The following is a 12816-nucleotide window of genomic DNA, read 5'->3' as shown; positions in this document are numbered from 1 at the left end:
TTGGAGTTGTCTGTGATTGTTGAATGGATTTTATTTGTCAGCTTTAACATATTGTTCATCTCACACTTAAAGAGCTAAACAAACTGGTACACCTGCCTAATATTGTGTAGGGCCCCTGCAAGCATACAGAATTACCACAACACGACGTGGCATGCACTCTGATGTCTGAAGTAGTGCTGGAGGGAATTGGCACAATGAATCCTGCAGGGTGCAGGGCTATCCATAAATCAGTAAGAGCATCAGTGGGATGGGGGTGCGGGGGTGGAGGGGGGTAGGAGGGTGTCTCCTTTGAACAGAACGTTGCAAGGCACACCAGATATGCTCAATGTTCATGTCTGGGGATTAGGTAGCCAGCAGAACTGTTTAAACTCAAAAGAGTTTTCCTGGAGCCACTCTGTGGCAATTCTGGATGTGTGGGGTGTCACTTTGTTCTGCTAGAATTGCCAAAGTCCATCAGAGTGCACAATAGACATGAATGGATGCAGGTGATCAGACAGGATGCTTACGTATGTCACCTGTCAGTCATATCTACACATATTAACAGTAGCATATCACTCCAATTGCATATGCCCCACACCTTACAGAGTATCCACCATCTTGAACAATCCCCTGCTGAAATGCAGGGTCCATGGATTCATGAGGTTATCTCCATATCCATACACAGTCCATCAGCTTGATAGAATTTGAAATGAAATTCGTCCGACCAGGCAACATGTTTCCAGTCATCAACAGTCCATGTCGGTGTTGACAGGCCCAAGCAAGGTGTAAAGCTTTGTGTCATGCAGTCATCAAGGGTACATAAGTGAGCTTCCAGCTCTGAAAGCCCATATTGGTGGTGTTTCGTTGAATGGTTTGCACCCTGACACTTTTTGATGGCCCAGCATTGAAATCTGCCGCAATTTTCAGAAGGGTTGCACTTGTTGCATTGAAAGATCCTCTTCAGTTGTCATTGGTTCCATTCCTGCAGGATATTTTTCCAGATGCAGCAATGTCAGGGATTTGATGTTTTACTGGATTCCTCATATTCATAGTACACCTGAAAAATGGTCATATGGGAAAATCTCTGCTTCATCGCTGCCTCGGAGATGCTGTGTCCCGTCACTTGTGCACTGACTAAAACATCATGTTCAAACTCACTTAAATCTTGACAACCTGCCATTGTAACAGTAGTAATGAATCTAAAAGCTGTGCCAGATGCTTGTTGTCATATGTAGGCACTGCCGACCGCACTGCTGCATTCTGCCTGTTTTCATATCTCTGTATTTGAATACCCATCCCTATACCAGTTTTTTGGCACTTCAGTGTAATTTTATGAAAAAAAACAGTAATATTTGCTGCTAAGAGCTTCAGACTGACAACGCAATCCCTGCCATTCCAAATGTGAAACATATTGTGACTAGCAAACACATGTAAGTTTCACACATGCTACAACATACAAATAACTACTTTTCACACTCTGGTATGGTTTCTCACTGCTTGTTAAGTTGCTAAACAATACATCAGCTTGTTATGAACTGAAGAATGACTCTTATTCATGCATCAAAAATTTCAATAAATATCTGGATTGATTTACTGGCCAAAAGAAGGGGTTTGTGGTCAGTCTAGAGGCAGGTGAGAAGAGCAGTGAGACAAGGTGTAGAAGGGGAGGTTGATGGGTGGGAGGGAGATACAGTACTTTGGTAGTTTACTGAAGAGAAGGAAAGTGCCTGAGAGCTCAGGAACATTTTTAATCTTGTTGTTAAGTCTGTTGATCATTCAGTCAACTATATAGCAAGTGGTTACCTTTACTTCTTCCATTGAAATAACACTATCTTGTGGTGTAGCTTTGAGGGTAGTAAGTAAAAATGTTCTCTGCAGAACTAGGAAGTACTTGGAAGAACTCCTGTCCATTAAGAGAGCTTTTAACCTAATGTGTTTTGTGTAAATGGGATTATATGTGTAGATTTCCTTTATGTTTGCAAGAGATCTGGCAGAAGCTTCAGATCATACAGGCCTATCTGATATCACAGCACTATTTTCTACTTGGAGTATAATGCAAAACAATGGCTAATCATCTAAATACTTCATTGAGTAATTTTATGATTTTGGTGTGTACACAATTATTTTATCATCTTTGGTTCTTGTGAAGCGGACGAGGTCTCTGAAATAAGAAAATAAATACAACTTGATATTTTTCAGCGAATGTTCAAGCAGTTTCTAAGGTTTAAAAGTAATGTCTTTTGTTTTTTGACTTTATTTTCTCAGCTCTTCATCAGATACTCTGTTTTATTTGTTTGCTGAACATACTTAGTGAATAAATGACAGCATAAGCAAACTATATGTATTACAGTCAAATATCAAAATTGTGCACCTACTTCTGTGTGAGTATATCTAATTTTTTCAGTAACCAGTTTGAATCAAAGGGAAAGTATGACAGCATATTTGTTGTGCAGGTCTGTGATCAGAAGGTGCTGCTGCTGTCACCACAGCAGAACTTGAGGTTTCCTTCTGCAGAACACATCCGTGAAGTTGTTGTAAACATCTGTGCAGAATCTCCTCCATCATCTGTTGTGCTTGATGGTAGCTTAGTGGGGCAGATTGACACAACTGTTGCCAAGGTAAGATGACAAATGTTCATTTATTTTTGAAACTGCAAAAGTGATTTGCCACTGATGTAATTCATATCTTATTACTGATGTTGCTATTCTGCTCCAATTAATACCAGTCTACTGAAACTAGAATTCACCTTTCATTAGTGCAGCGTAGGTTACACTATAATGAAACCTACTGTCGGATGAAGGCTGTGTGCAAAACAGAAATTCAGACTTGGGACTTCACCTATCACATGCAATGCCTACAATGACACATCCCAATTTATTCAGTGCTTAGTTCAGTTATGAATATCTTGCTGCATTAGCACTCACAGGAGAAGGAATATAACTAACATTGCCTTAATCACACATGATATCTGTCTAGATCATAAATATGGAAATTTATTTCACTCTACAGCAGAATGAAAGATTTCTTCTAAAAACTCTCTTAAGTTTCTCTCTAACCCATTCCAAATCTTAACACTGGTAGGCTATGATGGGCATTCAGATGGCTGTTAGTTTGACTGTTATATTGAAAGGCAGTGGTCCATATTGTATTGTATCAGGAATGAATTATGAAATATTTTCATATCTCTCTGTGTAAAGCATAGGTGCTGCATTTTGTTCTATTTTTATCATTTTTTACTGATCTTTTTGTCATACAATGGAGAGAAATATCTATAGCATTTCCCAGTGAGCTTAATAATTTTATACTTTCTCCATTTTGAACCACAAATCCAAAAGTGAAAACTTTTTACACAGTAACTCAGAATTTACACATGAAGGATAGATTACTATTTAAGTTGTAAATCAAGAAATGGTAATGATGGTTAAGTGAAAATAATAGTTACATTAGTATCCCTAACACTAGCACATTCTTTCTTGAGGAATGCTGTACTTATTTTTCACTCATATTACATTGCTCATATCTATGCATCTAAATTTGTTCATTCGTATTGTACAAATACACACAAATAATAACTGGAGATGTGCGTTGTTGCAAAAGACAGTTTTTTAAATTTATTTATTTTTAATATCCCATCATTTATCACTATTTTCCTACCATCTTCAGTAGGCATTTTGTTTTAATACCGTTTTTCATCGAATATCTTACAATTTTGCGCTATCATTTTTGGGGCTGCCAACATGTCGTCTTACTTCTTAAAACTAAATATGCACCTCCAGTTTATGTTTCCTGGTTTATGGTTAAATATTAAGTCAGTATTATGAGCATTTGTGCAGTTCATTATTTTTGTCATTATTTAGCTGAGAATTTTAGTTTTGTTTTATTTTTATTTGTGCTCCTATGTTGGCCACAATTAAGAAATTAAGTAATTATTTCACAAGATGCTACCAAACTTAGTTGTAAGATGGAATCAGATGGCAAGACAATGTTGTTAATTGTTTAGCTGGAAAGTAATCTATTTATATCAGAAAAGTTTTTTCCTGATTGATTGATTTTTACTTTTTCAGGTGTTAAAATTACTTTGTCAAGATCTGAAGAATCGAAGTGTGAGCTTTTATCTATGGAGGTGGAACAGGCAGACAGAGAAGTCATTTCTAGGTATAGATATGAAAATGGGGTCATATTTCACCCATGCAGACACACTTGAGGATGTATTCAAAGGTATAATACTTTAAAATTTATTTAAAATTTGAAGTTGTGTTCTTAGGCAATTTTCTTTCAGGGTAAGTGAACATAGCTACTACTACTACTACTACTACTAGTAGTAGTAGTAGTAGTAGTAGTAGTTGTTGTTGTTGTTGTTGTTGTTGTTGTTGTTGCAACAGTGAAGATCTGAAACAGTTTTGAAACTGTCAATGTACCTTTTTATGTTAATTACACTTTTTTTGTAGATAGAGGGATAGCAAGGTACAATACTTCATTGAAAAAGTTGTTTAGAGGGTGTTACCTTAGAACTGTTGGTAATTATTCGAACAGCTTGTTTTTATATATGACAATGGGTTTTCAGGTTTGCCTTTTTAAGACTGCAGATGATAAGGCTGTAGGTAATAGCAGAAGTATGTGACATAGACAGTTCTGCTGTACTGCCTACTACTCATCATACCAGTTACATAAAAGCAAGTAGAGCTTAGCTTGTTAGTGAGACAGAGAATGTGGCCTTTGCAGTCTAAATTTTGGCCAATATGCACACCTAAAAATTTGGTGACAGTTACTCTCACAATTTGTTTTGAACCTTGAGGTCCAGATCATGATATGACTTTGTTTGTTACAGAAGAAGGTAATTAGTTTTTGAAAGATTTAAGGTTAACTTGTTCATTTCAAACCCATTTTGAATCTATTCTGAAACTCTGGATGTAGATATTGGCCATATGTGGCATTTCTCAGTTATAACAACATTTGTGTCATTTGTAAACACAGTTACATCATCATCATCATCATCATCATCATTTAAGACTGATTATGCCTTTCAGTGTTCAGTCTGGAGCATAGCCCCCTTATAAAATTCCTCCACGATCCCCTATTCAGTGCTAACATTGGTGCCTCTTCTGATGTTAAAACTATTACTTCAAAATCATTCTTAACCGAATCCAGGTACCTTCTCCTTGGTCTGCCCTGACTCCCCCTACCCTCTAGTGCTGAACCCATGAGTCTCTTGGGTAACCTTGTTTCTCCCATGCGTGTAACATGACCCCACCATCTAAGCCTGTTCGGCCTGATTGCTACATCTATAGAGTTCATTCCCAGTTTTTCTTTGATTTCCTCTTTGTGGACACCCTCCTGCCATTGTTCCCATCTACTAGTACCTGCAATCATCCTAGCTACTTTCATATCCGTAACCTCAACCTTGTTGAATAGGTAACCTGAATCCACCCAGCTTTCGCTCCCATACAACAAAATTGGTCGAAAGATTGAACGGTGCACAGATAACTTAGTCTTGGTACTGACTTCCTTCTTGCAAAAAGAGAGTAGATCGTAGCTTAGCGCTCACTGCATTAGCTTTGCTACACCTCGCTTCTAGTTCTTTCACAATGTTGCCATCCTGTGAGAATATGCATCCTAAGTACTTGAAACCGTCCACCTGTTCTAACTTTGTTCCTCCTATTTGGCACTCAATCCGTTTATACTTCTTACTCAGTGACATTACTTTCATTTTGGAGATGCTAATCTTCATGCCATAGTCCTTACATTTCTGATCTAGCTCTGAAATATTACTTTGCAAACTTTCAATCGAATGTGCCATCACAACTAAGTCATCCGCATATGAAGACTGCTTATTTTGTGTTCACATATCTTAATCTCACCCAGCCAGTCTATTGTTTTCAACATATGATCCATAAATAATATGAACAACAGTGGAGACGGGTTGCAGCCTTGTCTTACCCCTGAAACTACTCTGAACCATGAACTCAGTTTACCGTCAACTCTAACTGCTGCCTGACTATCCAGGTAAAGACCTTTAATTGCTTGCAAAAGTTTGCCTCCTATTCCATAATCTTGTAGAACAGACAATAACTTCCTCCTAGGAACCCGGTCATATGCCTTTTCTAGATCTAGAAAGCATAGATACAATTCCCTGTTCCACTCAGAACACTTCTCCATTATTTGCCGTAAGCTAAAGATCTAGTCCTGACAACCTCCAAGAGGCCTAAACCCACACTGATATTCATCCAATTGGTCCTCAACTAATACTCGCACTTTCCTTTCAACAATACCTGAGAAGATTTTACCCACAACGCTGATTAAAGAGATACCTCTGTAGTTGTTTCAATCTTTTCTGTTTCCATGCTTAAAGATTGGTGTGATTACTGCTTTTGTCCAGTCTGATGGAACCTGTCCCGACTCCCAGGCCATTTCAATTATCGGGTGTAGCCATTTAAGACCTGACATTCCACTGTATTATATGAGTTCCAACTTAATTTCATCTACCCCAGCTGCTTTATTGCACTGCAATCTATTGACCATTTTCTCCACTTCCTCGAATGTGATCCTATTTCCATCATCATTCCTATCCCATTCTACCTCGAAATCTGAAACATTACTGATCGTATTTGCACCTACATTGAGCAACTCTTCAAAATATTCCCTCCATCTGCACAAAGCATCCACAGGATTCACCAGCAGTTTTCCTGACCTGTCCAAAATACTTGTCATTTCCTTCTTACCCCCTTTTGAAGACTGCTAATTACACTCCAGAATGGTTTTCCAGCAGCTTGACCCAGAGTCTCCAACCTGTTTCCAAAGTCTTCCCAAGATTTCTTCTTGGATGCTGCAGTTATGTTTGGCTTTGTTTCTTTCTTCAACATAACTTTCTCTGTCTACCTGAGTTCTAGTATGTAGCCATTTTTGATACGCCTTCTTTTTCCTTTTACGGGCTGCCTTGACTGTGTCATTCCACCAAGCTGTTTGCTTCATCCTACTTTTGCACACTACTGTTCCAAGACATTCTTTAGCCACTTCTAGTACTGTGTCCCTGTACCTTGTCCATTCCTTTTTCACTTACTGTAATCGACTACATTCAACTAACTGGTACCTTTCTGAGATCGCTGCTATGTACTTGTGCCTGATTTCCTTATCCTGAAGTTTCTCCACTCTTATCCTCCTACATATGGACCTGACCTCCTGCACCTTTGGCCTCACAATTCCAATTTCACTGCAGATTAAATAATGATCAGTGTCATCAAGGAATCCCCTGAATACACGTGTATCCCTCACAGCCTTCCTGAATTCCTGATCTGTTATTATATAGTCAGTGACAGATCTGGTTCCCCTGCCTTCCCAAGTATACCGGTGAATGTTCTTATGTTTAAAAAAGGAGTTTGTGATTACTAAGCCCATACTGGCACAGAAATCCAAGAGTTGTTTCCCGTTCCTGTTGGCCTCCATATCCTCTCCAAATTTACCCATAACCTTTTCATACCCTTCTGTTCGATTATCCTGAACAGTTACATGAATACCATAAAATGGAATTTCAATATCATTCACATAAATGACAAACAAGAGAAGCCCCTAGGACACTGCCTTGTTTTACCCCTATTGGGACAATTTGAATATCAGATTTGTAAACAATATTTTTGGTTTTTCATTTTTGTAGAAGTAATTTCTACCACCTGTCTACTATTTAAGAGATATAACTGAAACAGTTTCTTCAGTGCTTCTCGCGTACCAATAGCTTCTACTTTATCTAACAGGATATCATGTTGAACACTATGTAAGTTCATTCCTACTGTATTGTATTTTCTGTCTAGTACTGTTACTACATTTTTAATGAACTGAGTAATAGTTGATTCTGTACTCGTGTATCTATGAAAACTGTGTTGACTTACAGACAAGAGATTAAACACAATTGTTCCTGTATGTATTAAGTATCACTGAGGAATATTAACATCCTAATATACTTGTCTTTCTAAAGTTACAGACAAAGCAAATGAGAAGGGGGACACAGTGACAGAGCCTCCAGCAAATTCTGGTGAACCATGAAAGTTATTAGTGAATGCCTGATTTCCTACATAGGCACTATAGCAGCCTAATCAGAAGGGATGGAGAAGAAGCAAAACTGAGTTTGAGTGTATCTTGACTGAATAGAGCAGTTTATACATGAGCCAGTTTTACATGCAATTGAGGTCTCCAGTGTCATCTGTAAGAAGTAAACATCCTAGCATTTTGGGATTGGCTGACTTTAACATAGACTGAGATGTATCACTGATTAGTTGAATAAGAACTGCAGAAAGTTTCTGCAGTATTTTTGCTCAGTACAATGTTCCTTAAATGTGTAACATGGCTTTCAGTATTAAATGTGGAGACTGATAGTTAAACTAAATGCTGTAAAATAAATTGATCAAGGAAATGGACATCATTATAATGTAAGAATAAAGAGAGTTCCAAAATAATTCAGTCTGTTAACTTGTATTGACTTAGGTTTACTTAAAAATAGAAAAGATAAAAAAAGAGAAAGGAGCTTCAGTCTCTTCATAGCCTCAGAGAACTTTCCCTTTCGAATCATTTCAATTGAGTTAAACCAACATTTGATTTGAGACATCTGCTTTATTATTAACTTTCATCTGAGTTGTCAAATTCCTACTCTTTGTAATTAGTTTAGTGAGTCTCAAAATCCTTATTGGTCTTATTTGTTCCCACCCAACAATAGTGCCTATCATTCTATCTCTCAGACATCACAATATTATTACTGCAATTCAGTACTTGATATAGTAATTTTAGGAGTTTCTATAAAGGTACTCTTCAGCACTCAAAAGACATTTAATATTCTCCATCAGACATTTTGCCTGTTGACTTCTATTTCAGGATCTTCAGCCCACGTGTGTGTAGCAATTTTCCCGATATTTTGGCAGTATGAGTGGCTGCCATTGTCAAAGGTTCACCCTCCATTTCTGGTGGTGGATGGCGGTTGGACCTGTGGCTGAAGGTTATATGTATCTGTCATGTTGATGTGTGAGGAATTGTCCCTTGTCATTACTGCTGTGGTTCTCCCCTTGCTACCTGCAGTGGTCGTTCACTGCCATTTATGCTGGCAAAACACCAGGAAATTTGTCAGACAAATGTTGGCTGAAGATCCTGAGAAGGAAACCTACAGGGAATACATCGGTAAGTGGCCACAAGCACCTCAATAATTTTGTACTCTCTGTCAGGTTGCTGAATACATGTCTACTCCTGTATCTGATTATTTTCTGCACTAATGTTAACTCTTGAATGTTTTTGTAGCGATTATTTTGATTCTGGTTTATATTCACGCTTTGCACTATTTTTTGATTAGAGACATATTTTTAAAGACAAAAGGTTTTAATGAATATATACATTCACAGGTAATCATGGAGATAATGGGTTTATTTCATGTTCTGTGGATCATTTATACAGTAATTTGTAATTACAGGAAGAAGTCATTGAAGCCACCACAGACTATTAACTGCTTGCTCTTGTCTGACAAGTATCACAGTAAGCAATTCGAATTCCCCAAAAACAGTTTAAAATTTCCCAGTGGGATCTTTATAATATTGCAATTAAAAGTGAACCATTTTTCAGTATTAATTCACACTACTATGTGCTGATGAATACAAAATCTCCTAGTCTCAATGTTTTTGAACTTGGGTTCGGTCTTAATATCTCCTTTCTCCATATTAGTTCTTCATGAGTAATCTGCTAGAGTCTAATCTTTTATATGTAATTTATGTAATCATATTGTTATGTGGTGCTCAAATAGACACAAGTTATCTGTTTTTTCAGAGCTCTCTAGATTTTACAATCACAAAGAAGCTCTTCTGCCTTATTACTCGATCCTTTCATATTTTGATGGAAATAAGCTAGCACATGCCTTCTCTCTGCCATTTAAAATACGTATTATGGTTCTTCTGTTGTACACATTCTCTTATCCTGACTTGTTGCTGACAATTGGCTCTGAGCCTTCCACTTTTTGTAAACAGTAGTGTAGATCTTTTGTGAGAGCACTTCTGTGGTTTGTCAATGTCACATACATTTTCTTACAGTAATAAAAGCAAAAGAAAATACCTATTGCATTGAAAATGGGATTATAAGAGCTGCTTGTCTGCCTTGTCTCAATTACAGCAAGCTTCAGTATTAGGAGTGATGATAATGTTGCAGAGTACTAAGTCTGGTTTTGCAGAACTGTATTTTATTTGTAACATAAATGCCAAACAGGACAATACAACTGTCAAAATACTAATATATCACTGTTAAAGTTTTACTTTGTTTTATTTGTAACCTGGATACCATTTGTACTAATTTCAATTTTTTAATAGTTGTCATATTTACAGTATTTGAACTTGCAATTTTTGCTTGAAACAGAGGCAAACTCATAATTTTAATAACAATAATAAAAAAAATTGATAGTCCTAAGCAGAAGTTAGCATGTCCTAGATGTACAGTTATTTTTGACAATGCTGCATAACACAAACTGCTTTAATGAACGCAGTAAATTAGTATTCAGAGGACTTTCCAGAGTATTTAAACTGGCAAAAACTGTGTCTCTGCTAAATAAAGGTAATACAGAAGACGTAGAAAACTACAGGCTCATTTCCTAGCTGTCATCACTAAAAAAGGGAAACATAAACAGTTACCTAAGATAGGCTAATGGATTACAGGAACATGTACAAACTTCTAAGTGAATTTCAATTTCAGTTCATACATGGTAGACACATAGAATCAGGCATAATATACTTTACACGTGACATTTAATGCTGTAAACATGGATGAGTGTGTTATAGGAATCTTCTTATATCCTTCTAAGGCTTTTGATACTACAAAATTGTTGAGGCTTTTGAGGCTTCTTAACATGTTGCCTGCTGATTTTTGTCTCAGTATCTTCACCCAACATTTATTTAATGTATTTTATAACTGACTCATGTTGGCAAATGTGGAAAAATAGTTTTTTTAAAATGTTAGCCAGACATCCTGAGATAAAAGCCTACAGGCTTTTGATGCTGTTGACCTCAAGATTGCACTAAATAATCTAGAACCATTAGGCACAGTTAATGACTGGTTCCAACCATAACCTAGCAGATGAGTTACAAGGAGCAGGGATAACACAGACTTCAAATAGTGCTAAACTTTGAATGAAAAACTTACGTGTGAAGTGTCCTGTTTGGCATGACCATCTCAAATAACTTTCCCTCCAGAAGAAAAATAAGTAAATGAATCAAATTAATTTTATTTAGCTTCCATAGGGACATTAACAGCATGTTTGCCTTTCTTATATATTTGTTCATTATGAACATATGAACAGCATTACATGTTATGCAAATAGTATCCTATGTCTTTTATTTAGCAGTCCACTTCCTCTCCTTAAGATCTGTTCAAAAATGTGTAACAGTATACCATTCATGTAATAATGACATTGTTAAAAACGTAACACCAAATTGGCTTTGACTCTCCTGTTACAGCACACTGTACAGGTATAGAGAATAGTGGAATTTGTCTGCTTGCTTGAGTTGACAATAAACAAATGGAAGCAAACTCATTCAGCCTCATTTGTATTGACCACCAGAAATGAGTAACATGTATACCCTTTCCTCTTTCTCGTAAATTGTAGTCACTCAAACTTTCAACTGAAATTGGTTGCCTGAATGACCAGTGTACATTATTCTTGGGTTTCCATATGTTTGTTTTCAGCTCCAGCTAGTGAGCAGCTTATCCTCACTTGCTGTACTCTCCACTAGTACAAGAGAGTCAAAGGCAGTTCTGTGTTAATTTCTTAATAATGTCATGTTTTCATGAATGGCACACTGTGGCATATTTTTGAATATATTTTGAGGAGACAAGGTGGATTACCAAATTCTCTCTCCTAAAGACAGCAATAATATTGTCACTTGGAGAATAAGAGAATTCCTTGGCGAGAAAACAAATGAAACTCTGAAGGAAATTAACAACTGGCCAATGTGAAACAAAGTTCAAATAAAGAAAATTTGTCATTAATTTCAGTTTGTAGGAGGAAAATGACATTGTTCATTCAAATGTAGAGAGTACCTCTATATATTGAATAACAAACACAAAATTTCTGGGAATGAATATAGTTTCTCAATTCAAATTGGGCTAATGCATAAAGATATTTGCAGGGTATCATCAGCTTATCATGATCTTAGTCCCATAATCAGTATGTAACTGCCAGTATCATAATTTCAGATAATTCATAATTCATGTATGTACTGTGTAACTATGGAATTCTTTTCTGGTGCATAAATGCACAAAATATGAACACAGTTTTTCAAACTACTGAAAAAGGTGATAAGAATAATAACCAGAAATAGTAACCAGAATCAATATAAAGATGCACTCAAAACAAATGGAGGTGTAAACTACAACATGTGACAACATTTACCAATCAGTTGTGCATATAAAAAAATAGCCATAATAATTGCAGCACAAATGACTTTTTCCGTAACCATAGACCAAAATGTAGACAGAGCTTCCACTTACTAAGAAAGAATAAACTTAAAACTCAAAATATCGTTTTCAACCAAGGAATAATGGTACACAATATGGCACTCAAATATCATCACTGTGGTACCGATGGCAGCATCTAGTGTGTGAAGTATTTGTTGTGTTCTGTGTAGAGCACTAGCTTTTTACATTATTCACTTTCTTTGCAAAGCAATACTGAACATTATGCATGATGATGTGCTGTTTTAAGGAGAGTGACATCATATTCAGGATAATAGAGGCTCCAGTCTCCACACAGCCATCAAAATTTAGGTTTTCTATGGTTTCCCGACATAACTTCACAGAAATGCTAGAATTTTTCTTCCTTTAAGGCCC

General features: G+C 36.7%; 1 protein-coding gene across 3 annotated transcripts in view; it reads left to right on the top strand.

Annotated features, from left to right (window-relative positions):
- Positions 1–10246, top strand: part of LOC126334991 (sodium-independent sulfate anion transporter-like) — a 206127-nt gene extending 195881 nt beyond the window's left edge. For all 3 annotated transcript variants that reach the window (XM_049997806.1, XM_049997805.1, XM_049997807.1), the window contains 3 exons: positions 2433–2597; positions 4044–4197; positions 7946–10246. In XM_049997806.1, coding sequence (XP_049853763.1) covers positions 2433–2597; positions 4044–4197; positions 7946–8013 — 387 coding nt within the window. In that variant the 3' untranslated portion in view covers positions 8014–10246. The remainder of the gene's footprint in view (positions 1–2432; positions 2598–4043; positions 4198–7945) is intronic.
- The last annotated feature ends 2570 nt before the right edge of the window (positions 10247–12816 follow it).

Source organism: Schistocerca gregaria, chromosome 2 (genome assembly GCF_023897955.1).
Source record: "Schistocerca gregaria isolate iqSchGreg1 chromosome 2, iqSchGreg1.2, whole genome shotgun sequence".
Classification (NCBI taxonomy): Eukaryota; Metazoa; Arthropoda; class Insecta; order Orthoptera; family Acrididae; genus Schistocerca; species Schistocerca gregaria.
Note: the sequence above shows the minus strand (reverse complement) of the source record. Positions and strands in the feature narration are given on the sequence as shown.